The following is a 17,574-nucleotide window of genomic DNA, read 5'->3' as shown; positions in this document are numbered from 1 at the left end:
TTGCATGGAAATACCCTTAGCCACGCAATGTTTTGTTTGAAGTATTCAAAGAAACACAAACTTCAAAAATGACACGTGGAGAAAAGAATTTAACATGTGCAGGTTCCTAAAGAAAATCATACTTTTTATACAATCTTAAAAAAACCAGACCACAGCCTTTGACGGCTCAGTCTGAAGCCCCCCACTAATGGAAAAAGCAAAGGTCACCCCCAGAATGCATCTCTTCCCAGCTTGTAACGTGATATAAACAGCCACCGGAGGCCGAATTTATCCCATTTGTCGGCATTGCAAACCATGGAGTTTCCCTCTGTGGCGATCACTTCAGGCTCATTTGTAGGTAGGAAAGATTTATGTTTTACTGTTGTCAAGACTCCAGGAAATGAAGGCTGGTCCCCCACCCAGCAGCAGCCTGACCCACAGATATGTACCCCGATGACATCACTGGAATGATCCTATCTTCAATTACATTCCACCTCAGCCCACCGTTGCAGCACTTTTAGTGAATTCCGGTCAATGTTGATCACACTTTTATTGAGAAACCAAATTTACAAGTGCTAGACTGCAAAGAAAAGCATGACAAGATGAGATTCATGCACTTGCCACCTCTTGCACGGGGCCTTCTATGTGCAGAGCTATTATGCCACATAATGTCATGTGTAGGTGAACCTGACTGTTGATAATCTGCAAGATACTGCCTGGGAGGTGGCCACCAGATGAGTGGAAGTACCAGTCATCTACATCAGTGATTGGTAGTCCCACCGATGCTTAGTAGACTGTCAGGACCTGAGATGCCCTGCACAACATTGTAGGGCAGACATCGTGCCAAGAGGAGATCTGCTGCTCGGCTGCTGCTCTCCCCTCACACAGGGCCTAAGTATGGCACTCTTGTGTGAAGATTCCCTGCAGAACAACAAGAAAAGACAGAGGGCCTGATTTAAAGTTTTGCGGAGGGTTTAGTCCATCACAAACGTGACGGATAGCCCATCCACCGTATTACAAGTTCCATAAGCTATACTGGAATTGCAAAACGCTGCACAGGATATCCATCACATTTGTGATGGAGTAACCCCCTCTGCCAAACTCTAAAACAGGCTGAGAGATTGATGACCAAGCTGCACAAAGGGCTTGACCATGGAGGTCAGGAAAAGCTAACTTGCTCCCTAAGACATCTGCATAAGGCCCAGCTGACTGTAAATCTGGGTGGAGGATGTCTCAAGGGACCAACGATGCAGGAGCCATGAGATCCACAAAGCCCAGTTGGGCAAGTTAAGAGTGAGGAATTATTTCACCTGGGTCATGGAGCTCCAGCATTGCCTGATATCAATGAGCTGGTTAGTCTGCACCGTATCCGAGCCATGATATACCTGTGTGATATACCGGGCATGTGTCTCGCTCCTCCTCACTTCCAAAATATGCAGGATTCAGTCCACATTCCCAAACCTGGCATGGGGTCTACTCATATTAGCTGTTGCAGCTGGAACTGTTTAAAGCATGTTTCTATCTCATACAGTTCCAGAGGAATATACTTTTAAAGTCATGATTGAGAACCAGTGGGAACTGTGAAGGTGCTGACCTGAGTTGCTGCCCCAATATCCTAACAAAGAGCCAGGGACACCAGTGATAGCACTGTTATACTCACACCTTCACAGAGAATCAGGGAGATATTACAGTCTGACAGCACTATCACACAACCACACATACACCATGCCAGAGAGCCAGGGATACACCACAGAGAAAACTGTTACACACACACTCTCACAGAGGACCAGATACATACTACTGTCTGACAGCACTCTCACACATATACCCTCACAGAGAAGGGGTGACACACTACAAAGAGCACTCATACACACACACCCGCACAGAGAACCAGTGACAGACAACTGACAGCACTGCTACAGACATAACCTCACTGAGAACCAATGTAAGAAATTAGGTAGTTTGTTGACTGGGGTGTGGGCCCTGATTAAGCAGCTATTGCAATCCTTGTCAGGTTGAGGCACTAGCCAACCCTAAATTAACCTGTGGTCAACCCTCTGATAGCTTGGCATAAAGCAGTCAGGCCTAACTTAGAGGCACTGTGGAAAGTATTTGTGCAACTCTTCAAACTGTAGCAAAGTGAAAAACACCACATAAAAAGGATCCCACACAAGATTAGAAGAATAGACTATGTTTTAATAAATAAAACAAGACCAAAACAACAAAAATCCCATCAGTAGAACCAGAGATATGCAGTTTTGAAGATTTTATGGAAATAGTGCCAAAAAGCACAGACCGCCAACTGTGGATATCTGGTCGTGCTGGACCGGGACAAAGTTACAGGTTCAGGCAGACCGGGTTGAAGTGTGAGCCAACTACAGGCACCCAGTTAGGCCCGTGGAACAAAGTACCTTAAATCCTGGATTGCAGAGCGTTTCAAGGATCTGTGTCAAAGATGTGTTGTACAGCTGAAGTGATACCTCTGTTCTGAGTTGCAACAAGGGTGCATTGAAAGGTCCTGTAGCATCATCAAATATTCCATCAACAAAAACTTACGATGCAAAGCCCGGCATCAAGGGTGCGCTGTGCAGTCGGGGTGATGCGTTGGTTCCTAGTAGATGCGATGCAGAGTCCGTTGTTGTCACTGACGGTGCTGTCAATAAAGGATGCAAGGACCTGCACCAAGGATGTGTTATGCCGCACTGTAGCACTGTTTCATTGTGGTTATGTGCTGCGATGTGGGTCTTTTGTGAAGTTCAAATCCACGCAATAGTGGTTTTGCTCAGGTTTGCGCAGCACAGAAGAGGAGATGCATTGGTTCAGCCGGAACTACGAGGTTGGCAGAGCACATTGGGCCCACTTTCAAGGGTCCAGGACTGGGGCAGAAATACTTGGTAGGTTAGACTCAAATATGGCAGAGTCTAGGTGCAGGTGCAAGTTTGTTGAAAGGTGTCTCTGAGGCTTCAGATCATGAGGCAAGCTAACTAACCCTTGTAATCACTCTGCGGTTCTGTGTTCAAGAGATACAGGTCCAGTCCTTCTCACCCAGGCAAGAGGGAAGCAGGCAGCAGGTCAGCATTGCAGGGCAGAAGTCCTTAAGGGCAGCAGTCCACCAGAGTGGGAGTCCTTTCGACTGCACAGCAGTCCTTCTTCCTGGAAGAGTATAGGTCCTGAAGTATCCTAAAGAGGTTGTGTTAGAGGTCCAATTTCTATGCCCATTCCTGCCTTTAGAGTGGGGGGAGAAGCTTCTAGAGGATTCAGTTTGAAGTGCACAGGTGCCCTGCTTCCCCTGCCCCGGATCCAGACTAACTATAGGGGGTGTGCAGCCCCTGTGGGTGGAGGCTGGACACAGCATATTCAGGTGTAAGTAGGTCTGTGGCCAGCTCCTCCCTCCCATTCAGGCACACTAAAGCTCCCTATTGTGTGGGGCTTTCTTGACAAAATAAATAAAGCCCAACTGTTAACTACACCCAGTCATGTGATCCAGAGACAGGCTACAGGCACTAAATGGCTAAGGCTGAAAAGTGCCATAAGTTAGGATTTTTCATAGCTATTCCAAGGACAACAAATGTGAAAGGGTTCCCATTTGGAAACTACATCTTATTAAATGCAATAAGGTAACTCCAATGTCATCCTATGAGAGAGGTAGGCCTAGCAGAAGTGAAAAATGAATTTTACCAGGACGTGTAAAACTTAAAAGTGCAGACACTACTTTTAAAATGTGTTGCTCCCCTTCCCCCTGTGCTGTCCAGGACGTACCCTAGAGGTAACTTACATGTATAAAAAAGGAAGGTTTAGGTCTGGCAAAAGGGTTGAAATGGCGATTTAAAATTTCACACGCAGGCTGAAATTAGACTTGTTTAGAGTTCTACTTAAGTGGGTGGCACAATCAGCGCTGCAGACCCAATAGTAGCATTTAATTTACAGGACATGGGCACAGGTAGTGTCCCTTTACTAAGGACTTACAAGTAAATGGAATATGGCTATTAGGTATAAGCCAGTGTTACAATGCTTTAGGAAGTGAGCACTTGCATTTTAGCACTGGGTAACAGTGGTAAAGTGCTCAGAGTCCAAAGGCCATCAAAAACAAGATGAGCAAAAATACTGCAGGTTAAGGCAAATGTTTGGGGAAGACCACCCTAAGGGTGACAAGTCTAATAATCAGTGACATACTACCAAGAGTACTCTCTCTCAGACACACTGACAGAGACCAGCAACAAACTACCCAAATCACTCTCACACATACATACCCTCACAGAAAATCAGTCACACAGTACTAAGGGCCTAATTTATACTTTTAAAGCGCCTCATGTGTGTAATTTTTTGACGCAAAAGCAGTGCAAACTTACAAAATACGATTATATTTTGTAAGTTTGCTCCGGTTTTGGGTCAAAAAATGTATAAATCCTGCCCTAAGTACTCTCACACACATCCACACAGAGAACCAGTAGCTTTCTACCAATATCACTGGGACATACATCCTCACAGAGAACCAGGGACATCTTACTGTCTGACAGCACTGTCACACACTCACATGCCATCACAGAGAACAAGAGACACACTACCAAGAGCATCCTCACACACACACACTCTCATAGAGAACCAGTGACATACTACCAAGTGCCCTCTCACAGACACCCTCACAGAGAAAGAGAGACACACTACTGTCTAACTGCACTGTCATCACACACACACACACACACAGCCAGCGATACACTACAGAGAGCACTCTGACACACAAACCCTCAAAGAGAACCAGTGACACACTACCAAGAGGGTTCATGTGGATACACTCTCATGGAAAACTAGGGACACACTCCTCACAACACTGTTACGCACACACACCCTCAAAGACCACCATTTACACACTGTAGAGAGCACTCTCACACACCCCTCATAGAGAACCATTAACACACTTCTGCCTGACAGCACTCTCACGCACATACCTTCAACATACATACCTTCATAGAGAACCAGTGACCAACTACCAAGAGCACTCAGACACACACACACACACACACACACACAGAACCAGACACACACTACTGACATCACTGTTACACACACACCCTCACAGAGAACCGAATCACTACAGAGAGCACTTTCACACACACTCTCACAGAGAACCAGTGACGTTCTAACAAGAGCACTCTCACACACACGCATCCTATCAGAGTACCAACGTCACACTTCCGAGAGCACTCTCTCCCACACACACACCCTCAAAGAAACCCAGAGATACACTACAGAGAGCACTCACACACACACACACACACGTCACAGAGAAACAGCGACACACTTCAGAGAGCACTCTCTCTCCCACTCACACACACACTCATAGAGCAATAGCGACACACTACTGAGAGTGCTCTTACACACAGAGACCCCCTCCAAGGAGAACCAGAGACACACTACAGAGATCATTATGACACCCACACACACCCTCACAGAAAACCAGCAACACACTACCAAGAGCACTGTCACGCACATACCCTGACAAAGAACAAGTGTCACACTGTCAAAAGCACTCTCACACAAAAACCCTCACAGACAACCAGTTACATAATACAAAGAGCACACCTCTCATCCACTATAATTCCCTGGGTGGGGATTCAGTCCTTGTTCATCGAGATACTCTTAAGTTGCTGTGTTTTAAAGTGAGATTCTCTGACCTTGACCTAAAGGTGTGTGACAATGCTGCCAAAGCTGGTTCTATTCCCACTCCCCAACTTGCCACATTTAGGTGTGAAGAGGAATCAAATAAAGGACTGTGTGCTGAGAACTATTATGAATGCAGGAAACAATCCTCAGAGCAATTTTCCACTTTTTTATGTGTGCTGCAGAATGCAGCACATGTGGCAAGAGAAACAAATTAGGAGAAATAAAGATATTTCTCCTCATCATGCCTCACCTGGGGAGGTGTAGAAATGTGACGCGTGCCCAGGTCTACCTTTCATGGTAAATCTGGGAATGCACCAAAATCCATGTTTGGGTGCTTGGGATCACCCACACTCCCACCATGGAACACCTCCGTGGGGATGAGTAACACATTGTTTTGTGCTGTGCATTACTCCAGATTTTTCAAGCCATGCAGGACCTTGCAAGGTGACCTTCTGTGGATTGATAAATCTCAATCAATCACTTAGGGTTCTACTAGAGCGCAGCTAATCACCCATTTGGGTCTCAAGGCAATAGGGCTTTCTGCGGCTCAGATGAATTGCTGGATAGCCAGTCAGTCAAAGAGCCAGTTCTTGAGGTCCTTCCTGAATTGAGGCAGAAAGGGAGATTGCCTGTGATGAAGCGGAAGAGAGTTCCAGGTCTTAGCGGTTCGGTAAGAGAAGGAGCTTCCTCCAGCTGTGGTCATACGGATCCATGGGATGGTGGCCAGGGCCAGGTGAGCAGAACAGAGTTGTCTGGTGGGCATGTGAAAGGCTAGGTGCTGGTTGAGGTATGCAGGTCTGATGTTGTGGAGGGCCTTGTAGGCATGCTTGAGGAGCTTGAAAGTGATTATTTTGTTGATCAGGAGCCAGTGGAAGTCTCTCAGGTGTCCAGAGATGTGGCTGCTTCTAGGGATGTCCAGTATGAGTCTGGCAGCAGTTTTCTGAGTTATTCGCATTTATCTTTGGAGCTTCTGGGTGGTGCCGTCATAGGGTGTGTTGCTGGACACGAGCTTACTGCTGATGAGCGCCTGGGTGACTGTTCTTCTGGATTCAATGGGGATCCACTTGAAGATCTTTTGGAGAAGGTAGAGCTTGTGGAAGGAGGAGGACGAGATGGTGTTGACTTGGTGGTTCATAGAGAGCAAGGCCTTGATGATGATGCTGAGGTTGTGTGCATGGTCAGTTGGTGTGGGGGGGGGCTCTGAGCATTGTAGGCCACCAGGAGTTGATCCAGGCAGAGGGGGTGGTACTCAGAATGAGAACTTCTGTCTTGTCAGAGATGAGCTTGAGGCAGCTGTCTTTCATCCGGGCAGTGACTGCCTTCGTCCCATTGTAGTAGCTGGCCTTTGCAATAGTAGGTTTGTAGGGAGGGAGAGGATCAGCTGAATGTTGTCAGCATAGGAGACAGTGTTGAGTCTGTGGTTTCTGACGATGCTTACTAGCAGGCCATGTAGATATTGAAGAGGGTGGGGCTCAAGAAGGAACCTTGGGGGCACCACAACTGATCTTTGTAGGCTCGGATATAAACAGTGGGAGGCTGACTCTCTGGTTCAGCCAGTGAGGAAGGAGAGGATCCATTCCAGTGCTTTCCTGTGGATGTGTGTGTCATGGAGTCTTGTGCAGAGGGTATGGTGAATGATGGTGTCGAAGGTGGCTGAGAGGTCTAGGAGGATGAGGGCTGTGGATGCACCTCGATCTGTTGCGGCGAGGAGAGCAGTCTCAGTGCTGTGGTTGCTTCTGAAGTTGGATTGGGAGGGGTCCAGGATAATGTTTGTCTGGATGAAATTGGTGAGTTGGGTGTTGATGGCTTTTTTATTGACTTTGGCTGGGAAGGGGAGCAGAGATTTCTGACAGATCTGTGGAGGGTTTCTTCAGCAGGGCATTGATCTCTGTGTGTTTCTAGTCTTCATGAAAGGTGGTGGTCTCGATGGAACTGTTGATGGTGTGGCAGAGCTCGGGGGAGATGGTGTCGCTGGCTTGGTTGAAGATGTGGGGGGAATGAGTCCAAGGGTGTTCCGGAGTGGATGGTTTTCATGATCCGGAGGGTGTCGTCAACAGTGAGGGCGGACCAGCTGGTCAGGGTCGGCTGTGATCTGGAATGTTTGACTCCGGAATCTTTGACTTTAGTCTTGTGTCACTCTTGCACCCCTTTGTGTAGCACAAGGGTGAGACAGCACTATGATAAATCTGTCCCTAAATGTATAAAATGCAAACAGTAAAGTTTGGAAACAGTGAGCAGAGACCACCTTTTCTGCTTCCTGTGCTAAACTAAGTTCATGCATAACTGGGAGAATTTCCGAGTTACACCTAAAATGTCGACATCTCAAAGTTCTGCATTCAGCCACCTCAGCTCTTCATGACAAGCTCCAGGTGTTATCAGTAGCAGATGCTACTAGGCAGTGGCTGGCGGGCTGGGGCAGCATGTGCAGCGGGGAGGATAATAAAATAAAATGTACTTAACTTCCGCCTCGCAGCTGCCGTCCTTTCGCCTCTGCCGCTCCTGCCACCTCGGTGCTTCCTTTGGGCCCCTCCCCCACCCAATCCAGATGCTTCTCTCATGCTGTTGCACAGCATGGGAGAAGCACTGGAATTGGCCTGAGCAGGATGAAACACTGCTCAGGGAGGTAATGGGAGCCTGCACTTGGTCTCCACCCGGCTGTGAAACACAGCTGGGTGGAGAGTTCTAAGTGCACATGTTAGTTTGGCCGGCCTCTGACAGACAGCAAAACTGACATGTGCACTTAGAATGCATCACTACTCCGCCTCTCTCCTGATGTGGCGGAAGCTGGCAACGCCCCACCCTAGACAGCAAAAAAATAAAATGATAATAATGTATTATCATTTTATTTTTCTTCTGCCTTATTAGCAGTAGGGCAACGCTCCTACACCATAGTGGAGGGATTGCCCACGGGTGTTATACTTTTTATAGGAGTGAAGTCACGTCAGCTTGCTGGTTTTGAGATGAGATGCTCTGTTAAACATTATAGTCCCTCTGTTGTATTTTCTTCAGAGTTCAATGAATGAAATCATTTAATAAGGTGAGACCGTCCTCCATTTTTTACAACTAATCCTGTACTAAAATGTTTAATCATTGGAAACTTACCTGAATATAATGAATATTTTTGTTCCTTTTTCTCTTTTGTAGGCTGTCTCCAGCACGCTGATGAGGTGAGACACTTATTTTTATTCTCTTAAATTACACTGACGTTTTTAGGCATCGCTGATTGTGTTTGAGGTAGGATTGTGTTGAGCAATGTTTCAATGTTGCTATCACGAACTTCCACAATATATACACAGAATTATCCTGAAGTCCGTGCTCATCAGCCTTCAATCAGTGCTTGCCATGTGTACAGTGATGACACCAGGCTGCGTGTGTGCTGATGGACGTTGTCATGAGTGTCTAGAAGCACATTTCTCAGCTCAGAGGTAAATGGTGTCTGGGCAGTGAGCTGGAATGTCTTCACCTATAATATACTTCTATCATTTTACAAGCAGAAAATCTTATGCACATTTAGAAAACAAAAAGTACTGCTGGCAATAAATGACTGAGGGTGTTTAGGTCCTGTCATCTATGAGGATTGCTGTTGAGTTGGTGAGCGCGTGCTGAGAGGAAATATGTGGCTGTTCAAAGTATGTGAGTGTGTGAGGCAGCGGCCCAGTTGCTGGTAATCCTGAGGTAAGAAGTTGTGTTAACTATAATTCTATGGTGACATATTTTGTGCCTCATGTTTGAAGTGTTAGTTGGCATTTTAGGTTCGTCCATATCTGACTATGTATCTGCTGGTGGCTCTCTGTGTGTCATTTGCTTCCCCAAGTCTAGGACAGCCAGGCTCATTTTAGGCTCAGTTTAGCTCCTTCGTCCTGACAGTTCAGCATCCATCCGATAAGCCACTTGTGCTGAACAGCTGTCATGAGGTCTGGTCAGAATAAGCTGAATCGTGCCCTTTAGGCCTGGAGTGCGAGTGTGTTTACCAGTTTGGACTCACCATCTATCGGTGGAGTCAGGGTTTCCCTCTTAACAGTTCTCCATCCTTTGTCTGGTATGTTTCCCTCCTCTTAAAAGAAACCCTTTATAAAAAGTGGGTGAACAAGTAAAGCTGTGACGGGGTCACAGAAGTGTTTACAGTTATTAGAAGGATGGCTGTCTTGTCAGTCAGTGTCCATGTTGTTTTCAACGTGCCTTCCAGAAAAAGATAGAAATCAGTTTTTCTGAAAACAACTCTTCGGATCATGGTAAGTTGTGGTTAGGGTCAAATACCGACAGGGAGGGAGGTGACCTGTCCTTAGATTCAACAGCGAATCTGTTCCTTATAGTATTGTAGTGTTCCTCAGTAACGTTTCTGTCTCCATATGCTAAATCAAAGAATGTATTGGAGATAATGGAGCAATGGGTTTCAGCTCTGGGTTGTAGGGACATAGGTGTCATTACAACCTCGGCGGTCTTTTTACAAGATCTCCAAGGGACCGCCGTGCTGAAGACCGCCAGTGTAGGCGGTTTTCCGCTCGGCGCATTATAACCGCTGGCAGCCCTCCGTCCTTTTCTGGACAGAGAGCCGCCAGCAGCCATGCTGGCGGACGGCGGGGAAGTGGAGGTAGCTCCTGTGATTCGGCGTGGCGGTGTTCTGTTGACGGGGTGCTGGCGGCGGAGCTGCCCCCATGGATCCCGTCCCCTCCCGGAGGATCAACGGACCAGGTAAGTTGATAGTCCGTTAGGTCAGGGGGGTGGGTGGGTGTTGTGTGATGTGTTGGTGCATGGGAGTGTGCGTGTGTGTATGTAGAGGGGGTGTGTGAGTCCGTGTATGCATTCGGGGTGTTGTGTGTTTGGAAATGAGTGCGTGTATGTATGTCTGTATGGATGTGTGCGTGTATGTCTGAATGTGTGTGTGGCTGTTGGCATGTATGTTGGTGTGTGTGCGGGTATGTGTGTTGGTGGTGCCTGCGTGTGTGTCGGGTGTGAATGTGTAATGTAATGTTGGGGGTAGGGGTGGGGAGGGGGGTCCTGCCACCTTTGTGGGTGGCAGGGGTGGTGGGGGGTGTAGGGGAAGGACTTGGGGTGGGGGAGACCCCTATCAGTGCCAGGGAAGGAATTCCCTGGCACTGATAGTGCTCACCGCCATGGATTTCATGGCGGTTCCAAACCCCATGAAATCAATGGCGGTCAGCCGGGTCATGATACCGCCGGCGGAATTGTGACAACCGCCGGGCTGGAGACCCAGGTATCCAGCCCAGCGGTCGTCTCCGCCCTAGCGGTCGGATCGGAGAAGTGGCGGATGACCAATTGCAACATTTTTACTGCCAGCCTGTTGGCGGTAAGACCGCCGCTTCTCCGCCGACCGCCAGGGTTGTAATGAGGGCCATAGTCATGAAGTTTTCCTAATATAGGGATGCCCTGAGGTACTGCAAGAATGAAGAAAACGTGACATACACTGGAAGACGTGAAGTGACCAATGCTCATGATCTGCGCCAAGATGGGCTTAGCCATGCAGATGGTACCGGGCAGCAGTGACCTCTTGTCTTTAGGACAAGCCCGATAAAACCAAACCATTCTTACAATTATAAGTGCAAGAAATTGGAGTATTTGCTGAAGTGAGTGAGAAGCAACCTCAAATAATAATCACAATCCTTGTCAGGGTGAAACACAAGGTCACTAAATTAACCAGTGCTTAACCCTGGGTAACCACCACACTTCACAAAAAAAGAAAATCCAAATAAATTTGGCAAAATAGAATAATGCTGCATGAATGATGTCTGGATTTTTCACGTTCCTTCTGAATTCAGTGATATAACGTTGACAGCAGCACCATGAGTTTGGAAATTGTTTCAGCACAACTGCAAGGAAAGTTATGGTGCTAAAAGGGGGAAGAGAAGGACATAAAAGGAAGCAGCTGAGCTGACTGGGAAGGAGACAATCAGACAAACAAGAATGCAAGAGAGAGATCTAAAGACAGGTAATTCGAAAGTTTGAAGGCAAGGAAAAGAAGGAGCAACTGCATAGCCGAGCTTCCTTGATGTGAAGTACCCTTGTCCAAGCATAAGTAGGTCCTTATCATAGGTCCTGTATACATATAGAAATTCAGCAGTTATAGTTAGAGTTCTTTTGAGTAACTACAACAAGCACCCTAAGGTAACTTTAACTCGCGCCCCCGCCATGCACAGTTATCTGATCAATAATTTTACAGAAGATGTTACAATGGCATTAGTAATTATATTTTCAAAGATGTCATGAGTGCTGTAATTTGTGGGGTAATTAGCAGTGCATGGCGAGGACGCAAGTAATAGTTACCTTAGAGCGCGAACTATAGCTACTTGAAATAACTCTAACTGCTGAATTTATATGGTTGTATTCAAGTAAATTCAGAACCTAACCATATTGAACCTTTTGTTTTTTTTCAGTGAATTTCTAAGTTTTTTTAATAAATTCTATTTCTTAACTATTACGTCCCTTTAACCTTTGTTTCTTTCAGTGCATTTCCATGTTTTTTTTTAAACGTAAAGTAAGTTTCATTACTATACGTTAATCCAACCCCTGCTGTGCACAACCTTTGGCTGTGTGCAGCCAACCACAATAACAACCCAACTCCACGAGGCGCACAGCCTTTGCCCAAATGCAGCAGGAGTTGGCAGTAGGCCCTGGCCTGCGGGCCGGCTACAGAAGGCCAACCCCCTATAGCCACCCTAGACCCTGTACTGTGCACAGCCTTCAGCTGTGCCCAGCGGGGGTTGACTGCAGAGCCTGGCCTGTGGCCAGGCCCTGCAGCCAGCCGTCATAACCAGCCAACCCACTCTATGCACAGCCAAGCAGCCTCTCTCTTAATGTGAGAATAGGTGTGAGTGGGTGTGGGAGTGTCTGTCTCGGTGTGAAAGTGGGTGTGTGACGGTCTGAGTGAGTTGTGAGTGGGAGCATGAGGGTCTGAGTTGGTCTGTAAGTGGGTGTGTGAGTGTCTGAATCAGTCTGTGAGTGGGTGTGTGAGGGTCTGACTGGGTCTGGTAGTGGGTGTGTCAGTATCTGAGTGAGTCTGTGAGTGGGTGCATGAGTGTCTGAGTGGGTCTGTGACTGGGTGCGTGAGGGGCTGAGTCGGTCTGTGTGTGGTTGCATAAGGGTCTGAGTGGATCTGAAAGTGGGAGTGAGAGCCTATGAGTGGGTCTGAGTGGGTGCATGAGTGTCTGAGTAGGTGTGTGAGAGGGTGCATGAGTCTGAGTGCATGCATGAGTGGATGAATGAGTGTATGAATGAGTGTGAGTTCTTTTTTGCTTATTCGTGATTAATCTTGATTAATCGTAAATATCACGCATGGAGAAGAAAAATCATTTTAAACCCTAATTTGACCCTCAAAGACCCCAATATTACACTACTGGGGTAAGGGTGAGCCCGCCCTGAAATCTTACGTTACTTTTAAATTTGTTTTTCATCCCTAGGGACCTTGTCCCATTACCTAAAATGGCAACTGCAACTTTCTGTTCAGGTTGTGGTCAGCCTATGACAGCGCTTCTATTCGCGTGCACATTTGTGAAAATTCACAAATACTCGCAAATTATTTGCGACTGCAGATATACAAATTTGGATTTTCTTTAGTTTCTCGTAAACTCATGAATGGATTTACACAGAATATGCAAAAGCGTAATTTGTGTACCAAAAGCTAGCTTTCTGCCAAATTAGGTGTAACTCCGTCCAGTGGTTCGGGCAGTAGTAGTGTCTAAAAGTCCTGTGAGACTTGGCATAGGAAACACAACTTTTTTTTTAGCCTCCTCCTTTTTTTTAGCCCCCGCTTAATGGATCACTGCAAAATTTCCCATGCGCAACAAGAATCTCTGGTGTACTTTTTAGGAAAAGTTAGTGAAGATTCGTCAAACGGTGCCAAAGATATAGGCAAGTCAAAAAACGCTTTCTCAATGGAAACATGGTCCTAAATGTAACTAACTAGTGGCAACTAGAAAATGTGAAGGTGCTTCATATATATATATGTATATATATTTATATATATACTGACCCGAGCTTGTGAAAGTACTTCATATAAATATATGTTATTTCACCTACTTCATGCTCTGGGGGCCAGACAAGGTGAGCACGGATGTGCTCTGATGGACAGTCAATGCAGATCAGAAGGAGGATGGCTGAGTATGAGATGGGCTGCAGAATTGTGAGGCAGTTGAGAACAAGTTCCAGAAGGCCAAGATAAATGGAATTGCTGTACTTGAGTTGTGATGCGATCATAGACTAGAGAGGGTTTTGTGAGCAGAGGGAGTAAGTAATACACTAACTTTTCCAAGCATTTTAGAGCTTGTTGTCAACGATGATTTTGACATGTTTTTTGTAGAGTCCACAGGAGATGGAGTCAGTTCAGCAGTCATCAAGATGAAGACCAATCACAAGCTTGTCTGCTAAACTGAAAGTTTCTGTTTTGGTGAAGCTAAGTGTTAGGCAATTTTTCTGCAGTGTTCTAGGATCAGCAGTGGCCTTTTGGGATCAGCAGTGGCTTTCTTAAGAATGGGCACTACTTATGCATTTTTGCAGCCATCAAATACCACTGCTACAGGAATGGAAAGATTACAGAGAGCCCCAATGTCAGGATCTGATTCACCAGACACCACGGCTGCAGTGCTAGAGAAGCAGAAGGGTCAAAGGGCAACGAGATCTGATAGCTTTAGGTAAATAGTGGACCTCCTTCAGAAATAAGGTACTGAATTCATATAGTGAAGTATTGCATATGGGCAGCAACATTTGTGTGCCGTGAGTCTGGCATCCGAGCAGGGCTGAAGAGAAAAGCGTCGGGATGAGAGAAAAATGAAGAGACCTTGGCAGAGCGATAACGAAGTTGGAATAGACATTAACAGACATTGGGAGAAAGAGGTGTTTAACAACAGAAAACATATAGTGGGACAAATTGGCTTTAGACTCAATGTTATTGGAATAACAGAGTAATTGAGCAGCTGGAATCAGGCATTGGTATTCTTTTTATTTCAGATTTGTAAGCCGATTTGACATTAGGATTTTAGGATGAGTGCCAGTACATTTCCAGTGACTTACAGTGGTGCATCACAGTTTTTAGGTTCTCAGTGTACCAAGGAGAAGAAATACGCAGATGATGGGAGGAGGTGAGTTTAAGTCTGAGCTCCCTCATTGAGGACTTTTTGAACTCAGGCATTATTACAAGCAGTGTGCATCAAAGGTACATAGGGGAAAGCCAGCCTCAAGGAACACACTGTAAATTTGGACCAGGATTGAGTAGCATAGACTGGGATCATACGGTGTGGACAACTGAAACTCAGGACAGGTGGAATGTCAGAGGGAGATGATGAGACCAGAGGGGGAGGGTTATATAATGGTCTTATCAACATTGGTGAAGACACCATCAAGTATTTCCTCAGATGTGTGGGTGGGAGACTCAGAAATTAAAGAGAGGGTTAGCGCTTCAAGCGCATCAATCAATAAAAGAGCTTCCCAGTTTGAGGGGGCTTCCAGATATAGATTTAAAACTCCCAATATAATGACAATAGCCGTGTTCAGAATGAAGGGAGCTAGCAGTATGGTAAGGAAATCAGAGCAATTGACTTTAGTGTCAAGAGGAAAATAGATGATTGCACCGGATGGCTTAGTGATGGTAAGTAAAGGTAAGCAAAATGTCCTCCTGGTGCACAGGTATGGACCTGAAAATTTGGGGCAAAGTTCAACAGATTGCTTTTCATTACCTGTACATCTATTTGTACCACAGCAAAAGCCACAATGAGTAATTGAATCTGAGTAGTACTGAAATTGAGGAATGTTAGAAATGGGGTCTCTAGTTGGCAGACATATACACCTTTGTCCAAGTATGGACCACAATCCTGGTCAGGGTAAGTCACACACAATCCAAATTATCCTGTGCCCACCCTCTGGTAGCTTGACACTGAGCAATCAGGCTTAACTTAGAAGGCAATATGCAAAGTATTTGTGAAATAAATCATGAAATACACAGTGAAAACACCACAAAAACACACCACACAGGTTTAGAAAAATATAAGATATTTATCTGAGTGAATTAAGGTCAAAACTATCAAGATTTGATAAGTACAAGTTGAAATATCACTTTTGTAATGATAAGAAGAGTCTTTAAAAAGTGTCTCTTGCAAGGACAAAGTACCTGGTATGCGTCAAAATTACACCCACAGAGACAGCGGAGGAGGGTATGAAAGGAAAACGAAGGGTGTGCGTCGGATTTCTCGGCACCCACAGACAATGCATTTTTTATTTCGCACGCGGCAAGGAATTTGCATCAAATTCCGGCACGCAGGCTTGAATCTTCTTTACGATGCGGGTCTTTTGACGCCCAGGGAGGATGTGTGGAAATTCTGGGCATGCAGGACGAAGTCACAGGTGCTGCGTTGATCCGGTGGGCGATGCGTAGGAGTTTCTGTTGCACAGAAGGCGCTGCATTGATTCCTCCCGCAGGAAGTCGGGCTGCGTTGCTCCAGCTTGGCGATGCGTCAATCCAGTGGGCTATGCGGCGAAGTTTTGATCGCAATGCTGGCTTTGTGTCGATCTCCACTGAGAACCGGGCTGCATCGTTCCGGTTCGGTCAATGCGGTGATTCTTTCACTGCCAGGCAGGTTGTGCATCGATTCCGGCAGGCTGTGTGTCAATTTTCACCACACAAGGAGTTCCTTGTTGCAGAGGTGAAGTCTTTTTGCTCTGACACTTCAGGAAACAGGAGGCAAGCTCAATCCAAGGCCTTGGAGAGCACTTCTCAGCAGAGCCAGAGGCCAGCAAGGCAGCAGGGCAACAGCAAGGCAGTAGTCCTCCACAGCAGAGCAGTCCAGGTGAGTCGTTTGGGCAGCCAGGCAGCTACTCTTGGCAGGTTGCAGGATCTGGTTCATGGGGGGTTCAGAGTCTAAGTTGGTAGGGTCAAGGACCCAGTTTATATACACAAACGTGCCTTAGAAGCGGGGGAGACTTCAAAGAGTGGTTTTGAAGTGCACAAGGTCCCCTTCCAGTACAACTCTGTCTGCCAGGGTCACAGTAGGGGGTTTGGCAGTCCATTGTGTGATGGCAGACCACTGTCCTTTGGAATTTAAGTGTCAGGCCCTCCACCCTTCTGGCCCAGGAAAGACCCATTCAGTATGCAGATGTGTGCCGGTATGACTGAGCATCCTGTTTCTGGGTGAAATGCACAAGGGAGCTGTCAACCAGCCTAACCCAGACGTGGATTGGAGGCAGGCTGTAAGACACAGAAGGATCTAAGGATTTTAAGTGCAGAGTGTTAGACTTTTCACCCTTGGCGTGGTCTCCCTTAGCCTTTTGCCTCTGTTTCCCAGGTTTTTGATGTGTGCTGGACTCTGTTTTTGCCTCTTTTGTTACTCTGGGCACTTTACCACTGCCAGTGCTAAAGTGCAAGTGCTCCTTTACAAAATATGTATGTAATTAGTTTATCCATGATTGGCATATTTGGTTTACTAGTAAGTCCCTCGTGAAGTGCACTAGAGGTGCCAGGGCCTGTAAAGCAAATTCTACTAGTGGGCCTGCAGCACTGGTTGTGCCACCCACGTAAGTAGCCATGTAATCATGTCTCAGAACTGCCACTGCAGTGTCTGTGTGTGCAGTTTTAACTCTAAATTCGACTTGGCAAGTGTACCCACTTGCCAGGCCTAAACCTTCCCTTTTTTTTTTAATGTAAGGCACCCCAAAGGTAGGCCCTAGGTATCCTCAAGGGCAGGGTGCCGTGTGTGGTTAAGGTAGGACACATAGTAATGTGTTTTAGGTGTCCTGACAGTGAAATATTGCTAAAAAGGTTTTCACTTTTGCAAGGCCTGTCCCTCTCATAGGTTAACATGGGGTATGCCTTTAAAACTGATTAAAGTGTAGATTCCCTTTGGGAGCGGATAGACATGTGGAGTTTGGGGACTCTGAGCTCACAATTTAAAAATACATCTTTTAGTAAAGTTGATTTTAAGGTTGTGTGTT

The 17,574-nt window shown here is 46.3% G+C and overlaps 1 protein-coding gene across 1 annotated transcript in view; it reads left to right on the top strand.

The window, feature by feature from the left end:
* The window catches only part of LOC138283954 (E3 ubiquitin-protein ligase TRIM11-like), a 222,606-nt gene that overhangs the window by 120,888 nt on the left and 84,144 nt on the right, over positions 1 to 17,574 (top strand). Inside the window, exon 5 of the mRNA XM_069222227.1 lies at positions 8,785 to 8,807. Coding sequence (XP_069078328.1) covers positions 8,785 to 8,807 — 23 coding nt within the window. The remainder of the gene's footprint in view (positions 1 to 8,784; positions 8,808 to 17,574) is intronic.

Source organism: Pleurodeles waltl, chromosome 3_1 (genome assembly GCF_031143425.1).
Source record: "Pleurodeles waltl isolate 20211129_DDA chromosome 3_1, aPleWal1.hap1.20221129, whole genome shotgun sequence".
In the NCBI taxonomy this organism is placed as follows: Eukaryota; Metazoa; Chordata; class Amphibia; order Caudata; family Salamandridae; genus Pleurodeles; species Pleurodeles waltl.
This window is presented reverse-complemented; position numbering and strand designations above follow the sequence as displayed.